General features: G+C 43.2%; 1 protein-coding gene across 1 annotated transcript; it reads left to right on the forward strand.

The window, feature by feature from the left end:
• The first annotated feature begins 3,837 nt into the window (after window positions 1-3,837).
• Window positions 3,838-16,853, forward strand: ntf3 (neurotrophin 3). The gene is made up of 2 exons (XM_088989128.1): window positions 3,838-3,994; window positions 14,910-16,853. Exons 1-2 carry the CDS (start codon window positions 3,977-3,979, stop codon window positions 15,768-15,770), a joined length of 879 nt encoding a protein of 292 aa, XP_088845254.1. The 5' UTR covers window positions 3,838-3,976; the 3' UTR covers window positions 15,771-16,853.
• Window positions 16,854-18,644: the final 1,791 nt, after the last annotated feature.

The raw sequence follows: 18,644 nt of genomic DNA on the forward strand, positions 1-18,644 counted from the left end.
AAAATCAATCAATAAACAGGAGGTAGGTTGCCTTCATTACTGGCTTTCAAACATGAACATTCATCTCCCCGTTCAGTTTCTTTCATGTACGAGATAGAAAACGATGCTATCCCGCATTGCCCGTTGGAGCCTGCAAGCATCCAAAAGTAGGTCAGAGGCAGGGAAACACCTTTGCTTTGCCACGACAACTCTTTGACAAAGTCGCGCAAGCATGCATTTTTCATGCAGAAAGCAGCTATTCAATTCGGAGCAAATAATTCATACGCAATTTGCATCATGCGTGTTGGTGGGTACACACCTTCGGACATGTCATCCATACACGAGGAATGAGGAAGAGCGAGCTCGGCTCCACATTTATATTTATTTAGCTATGTATTTAATTATGTATATGTATATTTATGTATTTATATACCTATTTATCTATGTATTTGTTTAGTTATTTGTGTATTATTTATTTATGTATTCATCTAAGTGACCTTGAGAGTTTTGAAAGGCACTTACAAATGAAATGTATTATTATTATTATTATTATTATTATTATTATTATTATTATTATTATTATTGTGTATGTATTTATTTACTGGTTAATAGCTGAGCGGAGACCTCACAAAAGGGATGCTGAGTCAGGAAAAAAAAATAATACGTGGTACTCTGAAACTTGTTATAAATGTCAATAGCATTTTTTACCACGTACAGTATTCAAATTTTACAATGAAATGAATCATAAGCATTGCTGTAGTTGTTTGAAGTGACTTCAATGAATCCTCCAAAAATGATTATTTTAAGACTCCAAGTGGTGTGATTTTTTTTTCCCACTTCCTGATTTCCGTGTTCTCTACAAATTGTAATTTTTTTTTTTTTTTTTGATAGACAGCCAAAGTCATTGTGCCATCCATCACCGCAAGTCGTCCTAATCGCGATGCAGCAAAGCGGCCACAGACTATTGCATTCTTACCCCCGACATAATGGTCCCCTCATCTTCCAATTTCTGTGACTAATCAGTCGAGGGAAAGTTTTTCCAAAAGCTTTGAGACTCACGAAGATGTCTTTTGGGAACTGTTCGTGTTCTTCTTGGACAGCGGTAAGTTTTGGTCTGGGAACGGAGCGCTCCCATTTTTGGCCAATGTCTTTCTTATGCTAGAACATTGAACCCTGAGGGCAACGGCGTCCGTCGGATGCCGTTGTCGGATCTTTCGTGACTTCCTCCTTCCATGAGTCGCGGTGGCACTTTTGGAAGAATTTGAGCTGGTGGAGAACCCGTGGGAACGTTTCACACTGTTCCTGGTTTTATGGATTTGCGGAGAATGACTCCGACAGTGGTTTGCTGATGACCCAGAATCTTTTCTAATGGCTTTGTAACCTTTTCCAGACTGCTGGATTTCACACATTGTTTTTTTTTGTACTACTTTCAGATGGTGACATGAAGCATTTGTTGTAACTTACTTGACTTTGTCAAAAATCAAGAGGGGTGGTGGGAGGAAAGTACTTTTTCACAGAATACAGCCTGCCGAACAAACTCACCCCCACCCTCCTTCCCAAAAACGAGGCTTGGCTTTTTCATGGAGTCAAAGCACTTTACGGCGAGTTAAAAAATTCAAAAGGCTTTATTAACCTTGACTAATTCATAACGCACCGGAGCACTTTTGCCCACGGGCGCTCGGCGCAGGAGGCAGCGTTCGCATGGCACTTTATGAAAATGGATGCGTCGAGATAGTGATGACTTGCAACTTTGGGTCGTGTAAATGCTAAGTGACGAGCATCCGCATCACCAGTCTTGTTGTCCTGCATAACGAGTCAGCGTTAGCATCCCCTTCAACTATGTTGAATTGTATTTTTTGCAGTTTGTAATTTAGAGCTGCGTCACAGTCAATGCATTATTTTAACGTGATGTCGACGCCTTCCCATGTCAACTAGTTACGTTAATCAATGCCGGTTTCACGTCGCCGACGGTTCAGAGACGCTGTGGTGGAATGCACGTTTGGTCAGTGAGGGATTGGAGCCATTTTTTTGTCATGCTGTTTTACCATGAATAATTAAAACATTATTTTCTATAATTGTATCTTATTATATTGTATTATAATTGTGTTATTTATATATAATGTATATGTTTTATATAATTGTATCATTATTTTTTATATATTTATGATTATCATTATTTTTTCAATTATTATTTTTAATATCATTATTATCATTGTTATCATCATCATTATTGTCAAAGTCAAAAAGTCAGTCACCTTTATTGTCAAATATGCTAATATGCATGACATACAGCACAGATCATTATTATCATTATTGTTATGACTATTATTATTATTATTATTATTATTATTAGCTTAACAGCTTCAGCACTATATCAATCAATGTGTATTGTATTGTATCCTCATTAGCATGACCAATATTATTATCATTATCATATTTTTTTTTATTATTGATTATTTTCTTATTCATTTATGTTTGTATTTTTTTTCTGATGATTTCTGAAGTGTTATGAATAATAATATTTTGTGGCTCTATTTTTAAGGCGGAACAGAACCTTCTCTCCTTCCACAATGCCTTCCTTCCCTAAGATAAAGTGCAGGATAAATAATGCAGCGTTCTGCTCTGTTAATCAGCGACGTTTATTCCTCTGGAAAAAAAAAAAAAAAAAAAAACGCCATTGTCGTCCCCCACCCACCCATCATCACGACGCAAAACTAAAAGAGCCGCACATTTTAATCACACGTATGAGACGAAGCTGAGGTATCACTGTATAAGTAGGTGTTGGTCACGAGGGCTTTCTTGCCGTACGTAATCCAGAGCAACATGCCAGCAATGACATTCCTTGAAGGGATGCAAGCAAGTCTACAGTTGGGATACTTGATACTCGGCTGCGCTGATCAGATGGGATTCTTCCACGCGGAGTTTTATTGTCTGAAGGGAGTTTTACTTTCCTGCTTGTCACAATGAACTTTTGCACGTCTGGCACCGAATGAGTTAATAAAAAAGATACAATACAAGATGAAATAACAAACTAAGTATGTTGAAAAAGTTAAAACTATAATAATCTAGCTGGCTGTTAGCAATTTGTTACCTGTTTGTGTTGTCATATTATTTGTTATTATTTTTTTTTATTTTGTTACTTCGGGGTAGAGTGAACGCTGGCGCATACGGCTGCCACTGCACACCCGCAGAAAAAAATATCCTATGACTGTAAAGTGTCCTTGAGAGTTTTGAAAGGCGTTTAGAAATGAAATGGACTATTATTATTTGCCATTCCCGAATGTGTTCTTTTCTTTTTTTTTTAATCATGCTTGGGTGCCGATTAAGCGCTACCCTGTGGTGTGGTCTTTTTTTTTTAGTTTCATAATAGCAAAAGTACCCCACTTGATAACAAACCACATCTGCACTCAACGAAAACTAGAAACTAGAATGAAAACTAGTCCGCCAGCCAAGACTATATTCTCGTGAGCTAAAGCGTTCGTAAACAATATATGCAAAAAGTTTGAAACTACGCTATTCTTGGGGGTGCGTCTTATACTCCGGTTTTCCCGAGCCTCTCGTGCCCCCACAATGAGCAACAACAACACACTGATCTACTTTTTCCGCACCGCCACTTGACATAAAACAGAAGGAAAAACCAAGACAAACTTTGGCTCTGTAGTTGTTTGCGCAGCGGCTGCGTTGGCTAACGCGCAGCCCGCTATCGTTGGCGACACGCGCCGACAACCATCTGTCCTGCATCACCGTGTGTGTAGATTATGTCGGAAGGGGTGAGAATCGAGGAGGAAGGGGGGAGCTAGTGAAGGGGGGAGGGACGAAGGGAGTGAGAATTACGCACACCCTGATCCTCTCCGCTCGTCTCCCTTCCACAATCGGTGTGGCGGTGGCGTTGGTGGCGCGCAGGCAGCCCTCCTCAGACAGAGAAGTTTTCGGTCAAAGGATTCCATCCAAGAATTACCTTCATGTCGACTCTGTTGGATACTAACCGGCCGTTGCTATGGTTACCTTCATTACGGTAGGACCATTTTACGTTTTGCTTCATATCAAGTTGAGAAAAACGCTTTTCGGAGGAGGTCAAAAAAAAAAAAAAAAAAAGCAACTTGTGAATGAACTCAACTTGGCCGGTTGAAAAAAGTAAATATTGACCTTTTGCACAACGCACGTTACATGTCTATGCAAACTCTCAGTCATACAGGAGTGGTCCATCGGTGAGAAGGTTTCTTAAGCCGTCATCTGTACTTCTATGAAGGTGTCGGACCTTTCGCTTCTTATCCAAGAGGCTTGGTCAGCGGACTAAAAATGTTTTTTTTTTTTAATACTAGTGGGCCTCAATCTGCAGTACATATGCACCTAAAAGCTAGCAACCACTCATTTGACGACAATGAGGTTAAAATCTTAGCGAAAGAAAGCAAAGTAAACGAAGCTATTTTCATAAAACAGCAAAACCATTCACTAAAACGCCATGGTGGGTGAGGTTTAATTTGAATCGTTCGTACAACAGACTTCTGAGGCAACATAGGCTGAAGTTACGATGAGGTGATACCAGAGCAAATGGGGCAAACAGGCCAGTCGTCGACCCCGTAATCAAGCACGACAATAGAAGTAATCAGTGTCGCCTCAGGGAATAGTCCGATGCTTCCCCCAACCTGAGAGCGGGGACTAATCATAGCAGAGTCTGGCACCGCCACGTCTGGACGGTAGGGATATATATATAGGTCCAAAACTACCAGCAAATTTTAGTTCGCTGACGAAGCCTCTTCGATAAGAAGCGAAATGTCCGACACCTTCAAAGAAGTACAGATGACGGCTGAAGAAACCTTCTCATCAACGCACGTTATGTATTTAAAAGCTTCATTCCTCTCATACAAAAAAAGACTATGAAAGGAGGAGATACTCCCCGTGCGTGTCTTTGTGCAGGTAGAGGGTTGGGTTTCTTGAAGTTGCGCGCAAATATTGCCAGCGGCCTCTGGAGCTGTGCAGAAAGCCGTGGCGATGTGTTTCAGGGAGTGGAAAGCAGACGATGTGCTGGCGCTGGTAGCTTTGTGGAAAAGGGGCTGGCGGGGGGGTGTAAAGGTGATTCCACTCACTCACATGCTTCGGAAATACCCGGAAGCGTATTTTGCATCCATAATAATACTTTGCATGTGCAAAATGTAAAAAAAAATGTTCCTCTGTCATTATTCGGAAGGCACTTGACATCCGGTGAAGGGTTCTTGCATGTTTTCAATGCCTCACAGGCACCTTTCGCTTGTGCAGGGACTTGTTATGTAAGTCCGACAATATCGTTTTTGTCTCTGATCCGATTGCCCTGACACGTATGCACAACTGCTGCGGAGCGTCGCTAGCATTAGCGTCTCAATTGCGCGGCTCACTCAAATATCGATAGAAAGCTAGCTAGCTATCTAACAAATAGCAAATAGATAGCTAGCTAGACACCTAGCAAACTAGCGAGATAGCCATATAGGTAATTTTAGGACGACATAAACATTCAACGCAGCTTAAGAAACCTTCAACTCTCTTCTTTCATCAGAAAAAAAAATGTTTAAAAGTTATATGAGTCTGGATTTATCTGAGTTTTAAATGAGGGCGGCTGTACAAAACACATACATATTGGTTTATATAGCGCTTTAACAACAGCTGAAGCTGGAACAAAGCGCTAACATGGACAAAAGGGAAATGCTGCTTACTTGTGGAAAGGAAAAACATTGCGAGAGGTCAGACCAGGGCTTCAACAGCACCCAAGCATGATAAAAAAAAAACTAATTCAGGAATGGCGCTCTTCACGAATGACAGTTAATGAATATGCATAGGCTAAGCGGGTGTGGGAGTTTTGCTACAGTCTCTCACCCCCCCCCCCCCCATCCACCACTACCATTCCTGTCATTGACACTCGACAGGAGTGCGTGACACGGTGCGTGCCGGCGCACAGAGGCGATAAAACAGCTGTTGCAGCGGCGAGTTGGGATGACACCCCCCCCCCTCCACCCCACCGCGCCCCGCCCCCCATGCCAGTGGTGGGCGAATTAGGACGCAGAGAAAAGGAGACGAGGCATGCACCAACGCTGCGTGTCGACTTTATGGGCTCTTGAAAAGAACATCCGACGCATCTACAGGCCAAACGTCGTCTTGCGGCTTTGGCCACTTGCCAGCATGGGGGGGGGGTGGAATTTGGGGGGGGGGGCAACAATTTGTTTTAACAGTCTTCAGTCTTGGGGCGTGACAGCTGAACATGATGTCGATAAAGGCCAGAAATAAATAAATATATTGAAAAAACAGGCCTGCTCTGGATCCATGACTAAATCGTTACTTTTTACGAGTGGACCAGGAGAATATTGTGACGTTACTGCTCAGCCTTAAAGAAGCAAAAAACACAAGCCAGCAACAATCAAAATGAAAATTTAAATCATATCATGGCTGTCGGGTTACTTGAACACTCTCCATAAAGTTCACTATCATTACATCATCAGAGTCTGAAAAAAATAGCAAACGCCCTATTTCGTGTGGTCTTAAACATATGGCCCGTGGGCCAAATAGGGGCCAACAAATTGTGATTTTGAGGCCCACGCCTTGATAGATAAAAAATGCTGGGTGTTCTGAAGCACCAGTGACACACGCACATAACAGGGGAAAATGAGCACTACTAAGCGCTAACAAAGAGCTAGTATTGTTGTACAGACACACACAAGCATTTTTATCTGTCCGTTTTAGCATTAGCTTCATGCTAGCCGTTGCCGAAACTTTTCATCCTGATTTTTTTTATATATTTTGCATCAGCGCAGTTTCCAACCTTCAACCGATCATAAACTGTGACCTGCTTAACGCCATACGCAGGGATGTCGTTATTGTTTTATTTCCTTGCTTTTTTTTCATTGATTTATTCTTATTATCTTTTCATTTGATTTATGTGTTTATCTCTTTTATGTATTTATCGATGTATCTATTTTTATGGATGTAATTTTTGTGGAACACCTGATGCAGCCCAGCCTCACCTAGAACCCCCCTCCCCACGCTAATTACATTTGAGAACCATTCTGTAAACTAAAAGCGACGTACTGTCCTCTCGCAGTGGTTGTCTAAACCATTCAGGATTATCTAATCCTCAACGTTTCAGATAACGCTACATTTTCCGCCATTCCTCGGCCAATCGTCTCGCTTGTTCCTCAGTGCACGAGTGGCCAATCAAGGCACAGTTCGGACAAGTTTGATGTCATTTACCTTCAAATGAGAACTCCTCGTTTTGAGTCTAAATAGATCTAAACCTGGACCTATTGGGGGGGGGGGGGGTGGATTGTGGTCTGACGAGACCACAATGTATTGGAGCGATGGACGATGTGATGAAAATCAAGGACGGCTGCCACCTCGGAACCGATTTGAACCTGAGTCTCGAAATAAGGAAGAGTCGGAGAAGAATTTTCCATCAGTATCTGTTAGTTATTTTTATTTATTTTTTTATTTTTTGCGGGGGGGTTCTCTATGATGGGCCAGGTTTCAGCGTGCTCAGCCAATGACACCTTCAGAAAGCCCTCTTTTAACAGTTTCTGGAGTATGGTCAGAAAGATCAGAATCATCTTTCAACGACGTTGTATCCTATTCCGGTCGTTTTGCGTCCAATCAATTTCTGGAGGACATCATCTCCGCAGGGATCGAGATGGGCGCTTTCATCTCCCGCGGTCGGCATTTTCAGGGCCGGCCTGGTGATAGTTTATCCTTGTAGCGGAGTGTTTATACGCAACGCATTCTTACGGTTCGTGCAAGCGTGGAAAAAACGCAAGGGCGTTTGATGAAGCGTAAGCCGTACGGCTCGCTCTTCCTCTCGCACGGCACGCCGGACCAAAGACAGATGCGGGATATCGCTGCTCGTCGCTCGTGGCCTGGCGCTCATTTGATGACGACGCAAGTAGGGGAAAGGCGGTTTCCCGTTTTGGTGTTTTTGACGGTCAGGAGATGGCGATTGGGGCGGAGTGGTTTTGAGGTGAGGCTGCGCATTCCAAGCACTTCAGTCAGATGACGGCGCCTCTAGCTCGCTCCCTTGTGACCCGTTAACCTGCTTCTCTGTCTGAAATCATTTACTAGATGCCCCTTCACTTTCACCGACGCTTACATTTGTTCCTGTTCGACGAGTCTGGCTGGTCGCCATTTTGATATTTGAGCCGACAGATGTTCCGTCGGCCGACGGGCGCAACTCGATGCCCAGTGTGTCAAGCGCGAACACGCTAATCCTTGCTTGTCCTGCCATTTGGTTTTAACCCCAACCTTAAAATAAAACTAATCCCAACTTTAATCTGGGTAATGAAGCTAAATATCGAAATGTGACTTGAACATCTTGACTCTTTGCGTGGACGATGCGCACGGAGTCTCGGAGACGATCCGTCCGAAATGACAGGAATGTTTTCACCCTTCAATGAATTCCAAAAAGCGTCGGCGCGGTGATCCACCCTAATGTGTACTCTGCCCACTGGTTTTCATTGTATTAGCCAGTGGGAGAACAAAGCGAACGTCCGACTCGCGTGGTCCCGATGGAGAGTGGGCTGAGGGGAAATGGGCCGACATGTGCAACTCATCAGCTTTATTATGATTTAGTTTTATTTTTCCATTTGTAGGTTGCCGTCTGTCAATTCCGTACATCGCTGCGCCATTGTGTTTCAGTTGGCATGGGGTTCCCGGCTGGATGGCTACAGGAAGTGCTTGTCTATTCGTCGTACTCGTTTGTTATACAACGTCTAGGTTTCACCCGCTAATCGTGCATAAGCGAAATTTGTCGGAGTTTGAAAATTGATATATGGAGCGTTTATCCCATCCATACTTGTTTTGTTTGTCCTGAACACTTTTTTGAAGCTGACCATGCGAGCCACTATCTAGCCTTGATGCTAACGTTAGACAGGGCCCCCATTTTGGGTTATGCAATGAAACAATCATGGTTTTCAATCGGCTCGTCATCTCACTCAGTTTTAGCCTGGTGAGTGGCCAGTGTTTACAACGACCAACTTGTTAGCGTGTCAATTCTTCTAGCGTGTCAAGTACACACCCCCTTTCCTGATTTGTGCCTCACCCCCACCCCCATCTTGTTTCATGGCGCCCCTGACAAAACATGAGCAAAAACCAACTAGTGATAAGCGATAATTAGCGAGCACTTCACATTAGCGTGAAATCATTTTGGCTCACTTTTCTTCACAGAATTGCTAACAAATACCGGAGGCTTTTCCGGATTTCATCCTGGATTTTGTCAAGGTCTTGAATGACTACAAAGCTACCACAAACGATCACATTGCCTCCACAGCATGATGTCCATTTCCTCAAAGAGCAGAAGGCAATATTTGAATAAAAGTTTGCAAGTTCTAATTTTTTTTGGTTAGTTTAACAGGCCTCTGTTTTGATTTTTGTAGGCAATGTTCATAGTTTTGCCCCTCTCACTGCTGAATAGCCCTGCGGTTCTTTGGATGTCATTCATTTTGGGGATGTTTTGTGCTCATCGCTGCATTCTCGACATGATTTATCTCATTTTTGAGATCACGTAACATACTTTTTTTACATTGAACCTTCTGGTGTTTTTTTTTTTAATTTTGAAACGGTGTTTTATAGTCATTCTGGTGGTCTAAAACTGGCACGACGATCAAACACTATGATATATTAAAGAAAAAACCCATATGAAATCAGTAAGGGGGCAACTTTGCAAAATCCTTTTAAGGCCCGTAAATCATATCATTTAAGGCGTGCAAATCATATCCGAGCCCACAGCTCGGCAAGCATCAAACACAAAACAATTTAGCCATCCCTTACTCACTCCACATAGGAGCGGTTTATTTTTTTTTTTAAATCCTCCATTTGGCTTTGTCCCACACTGTGTCCAGATGATTCACAAGTGCATAGAGCCTTGGCTGAGGACTACAAAATACGCATGCCTGCACACAAAACAGCGGGAGGAAAGTCAAAAGCCATCGCTAGAGCCTTCCACGTCTATTCTTGTGTCGCTGATTCCATTAGGCTTGATGCCGGATTAACTTCCTCCCATGATCTCGCAGGACCATTTACTTATCAAACAGAATCAAGTGGACTCTCCTTATTCGGAGTCCAACGATATCATCCCGCGAGTGCAGACGGGAGTCAAATTAAGGTCACTGTCCAAGATGTTGAAGCATAAAAATGAGGTGGTGTAGGGTCAGCCAATGGGTCTTTAGGTTTGGCAAAATTTCAACTCTGAATGATTTCGTTTGCACAATTGAAATCTAAATCACCATGACGTGAGAGCATTTCATGGTGAAAATGCTGCTACCAGTTTATACGATCATGGTTGCCATTTCAAAAAAATATGATCAGTGACAAAAATAAATAAATAATCGACTTGATAAAAATCTTGCCGGTTAACTGTAGCGTGGTTAGCAAAATGACCCGATGAAGGGCAGGATGGTCAATTTTTTCCATCAAATTGTCTTTCTAACGTATTTTCCACACGATAAGGCAATTTCAAAGAATGGTCTATCGTCACCCTTTCATGCACGTTGCAACCTGACGACACGAGTAGCTATCCACTGTCAGAGGTACAGTAATACCTCAGCTTACGAACATAATTGTTTCACAGAAAGTGAGTGTACGGTGAAAGGTTTGTCTTCCAAACATCCCATAATTTCCCAGAAAAAAACATTAAAAAGAGAATAATACGTTCCCAGGTCCCCATAAAAGATCATTTCCTACGAAATAAGCTTTAAAACTACACAAATTAGACATTATTTATGTATAATAAATGTGCTATTGTATTGTAATTAAAGAAATAAACTGTACTATATAATAAAGTTGTTTTATTTACCTTTGTGATGGTAGTTGTCAATGGATGACGAACTTCCAGGTTTACTGTAAAAGCCACTACCCACTGCATCGTCACTTCCCCGTCAAAGAGGTGGGAGGATTCGTCTCTGAGCGCTAACAACCGGCGTCGCTAGCATTCACAAACATCTTCCTGGCTTTTGCCAGGGCATCACGGCGAGATGACTCACCTCCCCTTCCCCCGAGGCCGTGACATGTCAATTGAAATTCACTATTAACATTCCGCCCTTCCCTTTTTTAAGTGAGCTTGACGACCTTACGGCTGGAAACGACAGTGAGGCGCAGGTCGGAGGACAATAAGGAGCAAATTTCAAGGCACGCCATGTCATTTCATTCCATCCGTATCAAATGTTCACAAACATCGCCGGTGTTTAGCGACACGCAAACGTGACGATCTTGGCCCAATCTTCCTGCGTTGGTCCTTTCTGGGCCCAAATGAGGCTGATCCGATGATCAAGACAATGATAAGAAGGAGAATAACTTTGCCACAATTCTTAATTTGGATTTTTTAATGTTGATGGGCAAACATCTGGAGTCTACTGGGCAGAATTAGCGCTCAGACGCTACGGGTTGAAAATCCCTAAGGGGGAGGATTTGCTGCTCTGGCACACTGTCCTCTAAAGCTCTGACGCTAAACGTCCCATCTGTAACTGGCAACGGAGTTTGTCCCTCTCAAACAACCCAGCAAATTGATCTGTTTTTTTAACATAGGAGGAAAAAAATTGTGTTATCAGCTAATCAGAAAGTTCACATTTTATTTATTTCTGAACAGTTGATGCCTATTAGCTTGAAGACTGCCGTTAAAGGGCCATGCAGGCGGGTGATGCTAATCACTTCATTGCGTCTTTAAGCTGGACTGTTATAGGACAACCAACACCATTTTTTTTTTGTTTCCTAACTTGACATCAGAAAAATGTTTGATGGCATCTAAAATACCGCAAACACGCAGTCCTATCGAGACGCAAATAGAGCCCAGGGCTGCCACGGAGCAGACGCGTGCACGCCCGCACGCCGCCGCATGCAACGATTCATCAAAAAATAAGTTGAAGGTGCCTTACCTTGATAGCCCGGCAGCCAAAATAGGACGTGAAATGGCTTTTCTACTCGCCGATGGGGTAGCGCAACGCTGACGTTATCCATATGCTCGCCGGCTAACCCGAGCGAAGCTTGCAGGAGGTCACGTATGGTAGCGACGGCGTTTGTGCCACGCGTAGATTTGAGTCAGTCACTCAAGCCGATGTGGTCCATTACATTAATTCACGACGGCCAGACGAGGTGCCAGGGTTTTTGTCACTTTCACTCCAATTACAGGAGCCACAGAATATTCACTTTTAAAAGCCACCTATTTAAAATGGCATTTTCTGTGTAGCTTGTTTCTATTTATAATTGTATTTTATTTATGATTGTATATATGCTTGTCTGTGACTGTAAAGTGTCCTTGAGAGCTTTGAAAGGTGCTTGAAATAAAAGTTATTATTTATTATTATTATTATTATTATTATTATTGTTGTTATTAATATTATTATTTTAGGACTACATCATCATTCAATGCAGTATAAGAAAACCTAGACTCTCTTCTTTCATCAGAAAAAAAAGAATTAATTACCAAGTTATATGGGTCTAGAGTTATCTGAGCTTGAAAAGGGGAGGCTGTACAAAATACAATACAATACAATACAATACATATTGATTGATAGAAGGCTTTAACAACAGCTGAAGCTATAACAAAGCGCTAACATGGAAACAAATGCAAATAAATAAAAAGATGAGAGTTCACTTCAAGGATCACGTCACTTCAGAACAGACAACAATTAGGGCAAAACACCTTCTAAAATGGAGCCAATAATTCATCCTTGAACGGGGCTAATATTGTTTTTCTATTTCAAACAAATTCAGCAGGGTTGAAACATTATTTTTATTTTTATTTTTGGGGGCACTGAATCAAAGGTAGCGGATAATTTTACGCGTTATTCAAATGAAACATAATAGAATGATCAAAATGGGGGGGGGGGGGGGGGGGGTTGTTATTATCTTATCAGTGAGCTCTGCAGGTGCCTGATGATGATTATGATCATTTTAATTTAATCAAAATAAAACACACAGGACAGTGTCAATTTGTTCATACTTTGGGGCCATTTTCACTCAAACTACAAAGTCAATTATTATTATTTTTTCAACACATGGAAGGATATCTAACATGAGATGCACTTTTTTAAAAAATAAATATGTTCCTACCTTTTTTTTCGCTTGTATCTTTTTCCTGTGCTCCAATTGCAAGGGTTGAACCATCGCATCAGAATCTGCAAAACAATCACAGTACTGTTTAAGAAAAAAACAGCTTTATGAAAGCATACATACAGTCATTATCATATTCATACAGTCATGAATATAATGACAGACCTTCTTCAGCTTAACACTAGCCTATGGTCGGGTCTTTATCAATACCATAATAGCAAAAGTACTCCACTCGATAACATTTGTACTCAAAGAAAGGGGGTGACAAAAACTAGTCCGCCAGTCACCTGTGTGGTTTGGTTCGTCCGTCAAAAAGTAGTTTGTCAGCCAAGACTATATGCTCGCAAATTTAATGTTTGTGAGGCGAAAAGTTCATGAGCTAAAGCGTTCGTAAGCTGAGGTATCACTGTACTTCTGCTGGTCGTCTGACTTGGGCCACTTTCCTTTGATTTGCAAACGGGATTCGCTTCATTCGACAACATTGACTTTCGATGGTCACCACTGACGACAGAAAAAAAAATAAAATAAATGGCAGGAAAGTACAGAATCCGTGCTAATTATGGGGATAATAAATACAGAAATGAAAATCACATGAAGCACCAGCATCCAGATTGGTCGGGTTAATATTCCCCAGCTCAGAAGCATCTGAATGTCACATGAAAAAGATAAATTGTCCTTGAGCAAGTCTCACAATCACTGGATGACTTCCTTTGAAAACACGTTTGCTGCTATTTACGACTTGAGGACCACTCGGGGCGTCGCATTTTTGGATCGTGACTTGGCCTTAAGAATGACTCAAAGGAGCTTCTCAACATGGGGCGATTCTATGTTTTGGGCTGCCAATGACGGCGAGTCAACGGCGAGCACAACGTTGCAAAACTCTGCCCTGTTTGAGATTGCGAGGAATTCTCCATTTGCCGCCCTCCCCGAGGCGACAGATGCTTCCTCTTGTTCCAACCTGCCATTGGGAGTAATTTACAGTATGTACACAATGCATTTACTCTTCACAGAACACAACGTGACCAGAATCGGGAAGCAAGATTTGGGAGAATCATAAATCCAATTCCTTCACCAGGATTTTGGTGATTTATTTTGTTTTGGTAATAAGTCATAAGCCAAAGTATGAGGTTTGAGATGAGTTTTAAAGATGTGCAGTGACAACGGAAAAGCCTCTGTTCAATCCTCGGTACCTCTAAAAACGTCGGCTCCGCCGATTTGAATCACCAGACGGGTGCGTCAGGGCTCAGAGAGGTAAGATGGCCATTGAAAGGTTGAAAAACAAATAATAGCATCTTGAAAAGGAACTCTAAAAGGGAGCTAGTGAACGATTGCGAGAGTATAAGTTGTATGCTCCCTCTTACGAGTACCTGTCAAAAGGTGAGCAGCAGTATTCTGGATCAACTGGAGACGCTTTGTGGATGCGTCAGCCACTCCTCCACCATAATAGCAATCCAGAAAAGGATGTGACAAGGCCATGAATGACTAGTTTCAATCAGAATCAGAATCGTCTGTATTGGCCAAGTAGTTAGAACACACAAGGACTTGGTGTCCGGTAGAACACGCGACACCAGTATCATAAAAAAGACATGACAAGTAAGTATAGGGGACACTAATCTAATGGAATTCCTTCATGTAAGTGGTACCTCTCAGGAAGAACTGTGAGACCACGTGGAAAGTATCAAGCAGACAGTGGTTCAACTGGTACAGAAGTGCTCATGCCTAAACTGAAATCATCCAGTTTGATCTAAAGTCACTGACGAGTTTGCGACGTCCACAAAGGTGTCACGGGGATGCTAAGATAGCAAACATCAGCGCTGCACATCACCGGGAAGTCTGAAAGACTTGGGGCTCCAACTTCCTCTGTCTTGTCTTTGCAGATCTTGCAGGTGAATCTAGTGATGTCCATCCTGCTCTACGTGATGGTCCTCGTGTACCTCTACGGTATCCAGGCAACGGATATGGACAGCAGTCGCCAGGGACACCAACAGCGGCAGCAGCCGCCGCCGTCCAGTCCGGACCCTTTAAACTCACTCATCATTCAGCTTCTCCAGGCAGACCTGACCAGGGGCAAGAACCGTGCGAACCAGAACCAGCAGGGGAAAAGCAGGCGGGCCGAGCACCGGGACGCGACGCCGGTTCTCCTCGCCGAGCAGTGGGGGGAGGCCCCCCGGAGCGGCGAGAGCAGCTCCGGCGTGGAAGAGGGGCGGGCGATGATGTTGAACTCGGACCTACTGAGGCAGCGCAAGCGCTTCAATTCGCCCCGAGTGCTGCTGAGCGACCGGGCGCCGCTGCAGCCGCCGCCGCTGTACATGGCGGACGACTTTACCGGCGGCGGGCCAGAGGCTGAGACGTCAGCAAACAAGACGCGGAAGAAGCGCTACACCGAACACAAGAGTTACCGCGGGGAATACTCAGTGTGCGACAGCGAGAGCCAATGGGTGACCGATAAAACTCAGGCGGTGGACACGAGGGGGACCCCGGTGACCGTCCTGGATAAAATTAAAACCAGCGCGGCGCAGGAGATCAAGCAATACTTTTACGAGACGCGCTGTCGGACGCCGAGGCCCTTTAAGGGAGGCTGCAGGGGCATCGACGACAAGAACTGGAACTCGCAATGTAAGACCACGCAGACATACGTGCGGGCGCTGACGCAGCTGCGCAATTCCGTCGGCTGGCGCTGGATACGCATCGACACTTCCTGCGTCTGCGCCCTATCCAGGAAACGTCACCGGACGTAAGGGACGCCGTCCGAAATCCTACGCGACGTTCCGTTGATGTGCTCTCCGCAGGTGGGCGGCGACTAAAAAAATGATTTCTGCTGAAGAAAACGCGGGTCCAGAATTTCGACGTCGCCAATCCACCAAGCGGTGCGGCGTTCCTGTTCTGGATGAACTGGTCCGAGTCAGGGTGTGAAGGGGAAGTGTACATATAAATTATTTAAATTATATGAAATGCATGTACTTTATACATGCCTCCCTCTATATCTAAGTGCGTGTGTGAGAATATATTTGTGTTATTTATTGAAAGAAGTCTGCATGTGACGAGTGAGCGACGATGGACTTGTGTTGCATATACAGTGATACCTCGGTTTACGAACCCCTTGGCTTACGAACTGTTCGGTTTGCAAACGTTAAATTTAGGAATTTTTTACCTTGGCATACAAACTATTTTTCGGGATACACACGGAGCGCCACAATGAGTGATGTGTCGTTTGCAAACGAGCCAATTCTCCTAACAAGAAAATGGCAGCCGACTCATTTTTGTCCTCTATTCCCCGCCCCCAGTCGTCGGTTAAAGCCACGTGATTGGTCAAGAACGCAGCAGTGATTTTATTATCCATAAAATAAGGTATATTTTGTAGAAAATTATTTTTATGGGGACCTTGGAACGGATTACTCTCATTTTAATGGTTTCCTATGGGAAATTAAATTTTCATCTTACACACTCTTTCTGGGAACCAATGAAGTTCGTAAACCAAGGTGTCACTGTATGAGGCTGAACGGGGCCGCCAAGGTGCTTCACACGGAGACCTAATGTGCCTTCACCGGTGTGGTTGCCAAGCAATATCGCACACACACACACACACACACAGAAAACGCAAACATTTTCCAAAAAGCTGCAAACAATCAGCAACGGATCTGATTGGCCACGCAAACGAGACGAGGAAAATCGTCCAAACCGCATCTTCAAACAGCTCATTCCATCCGTGAAGCTTTCGACAAACTCAATCCAGAAATCGCCGTCAGTGAATGAAGTGATTTTTTTCAACATGATATCACAAACAATATGTTATTTTTCTTTTAATAAACCATGGAGACAAAAACAAACATCTGTGTAGGCTCTCAGTCATACAGGATGTGGTTTCTTTAGCCATCATCTGTACTTCCTTGAAGGCGTCGGACGTTTAGCTCCTTATCCGAAGACCGTTGTCAATGAACTAAAGTTGTGCCGTTAACCCTGGCTCTATATCACTGCCATTTTATCTCACTATCATCAAATGAGTGGTTGCTTGCTTCTAGGTCCTGAAGTATTGCAGATTGAAGCTATCTAGTTATCTATTAGCTATCTAGCGGGCGACATAGCTAGCTAGCTATTTGCTATATCTTACCTAGCTGGCTATCTAGCTATCTATTTGAGTTATTCCAGGTTGAGCGATGCTGCCGCTGCTCACCCCCAGAAAAAAAACTTATGCTGTGACTGTAAAGTGACCTTGAAAGGCGTTTTGAAATTAAATGTATTGTTATTATTATTATTATTATGATTATTGTTGTCCGAGTTGGGTGCTAATCGAGCCTGAAATGTCCTAAAAGTGGCATGTCTTCTTCTTATTAATAGCGAAGCTAAACAAAATGTTGCGTTATAAACTAAAGCGCGATTGATTTGTGTCTCTATTTTCTTTTAAATAACGGCCGATGTTTACGAGCTTTCTCTGGTGTTTTGACAATGCTAAATGTTTAAATGTGCTCCTAATTCCGCTAGCCTTTGTTTGGTTTCCGCGGGCTTCTATTCAAAAATGTCGCGTTATTCCGACGGCGCAATTCAACATATCCAAATGATGACAGCAAAGTCTTTGGAGTAACATTTTTTTTTATGTTATTTTTTAGCACAGCAACTTTTTGGGGCGCCGCTGCAATGCTAGCTGCTTTTGTTCCAAGTACGCCGGGCTCGGCGACACGCCAAACAAGCACCCGTCCGTCAATTTCCATCCCCATTTTGAGGCGCAGCCAGCCAAACATGCTTTTGGGTGTTCTCCGAAGCTACGAAAATAATCCCGCGGTTAGCCAAATAAAGCCTTCATCTGAAACGAAAGGGGGACAGGAAACGATGACCCGAGTCTTTCGGACGGGACTGCGAATAAGATCTGGTCGTGGTTTTGGGGCTTTGGGATGGTGGAAGGAGTTTGTGTGTATCTTGGATAACGAGCGCTACTTTGTGAAAAATTCAAAAATAACAATTCCGCGCCAAAATATACAAATCCTGCCGCTGAAATTGTTTTCATCTAACATCTTTGATGAGGCTTTCGCTGTCTTTTTGAGGATGTGGATATGCAAATGAGCCCTCAAGCCACAAGCGGTTTTGAGCACGACTGAGCTTGTTATTTTATATTTTTTTATTCAACAGCAATCTGAGTCACATGATGCTATTGTCAAAAATCATTGCCATCTCAAAAACGACAGCTCATTCAAACAAAACAATGTTTTATTTTGCGCTCAGCAAGCCAAAGTGACACAAATCATGACAATAGAATAGCTTTGGCTATCGTCATGGCTTTGTTGACGTTTTTAGTAGCATTTTTCATAACGACAATATCCTGTTTTAGCGTAACGTTTTTTTTCGCTTGTGCGTGAGAAGACGGCGGACGCCGCAGCGGCTCCCTCTCGCATACTTGAGACTTTTGGCGGATTACGACGCGCTGTGCAAGGCCGTTCAGACATTCCACATATCAGCTTTGAAGGAGCTTCGGAATACCATCGTTTTTAAAGTCCTTTCAGAATAAAAGTCCTAATGTGGTAAGAACCAGCAGTCCCCCCCCCCCCCCCCCTCAAAAAAAAGGGCAGTTTCATATCACGGTATATATGCTGTCTTGCAAGTCAAATGTGTTCAGGGCGGAC

This window comes from Hippocampus bargibanti, linkage group LG22 (genome assembly GCF_051943395.1).
Source record: "Hippocampus bargibanti isolate YZ-2025 linkage group LG22, ASM5194339v1, whole genome shotgun sequence".
Classification (NCBI taxonomy): domain Eukaryota; kingdom Metazoa; phylum Chordata; class Actinopteri; order Syngnathiformes; family Syngnathidae; genus Hippocampus; species Hippocampus bargibanti.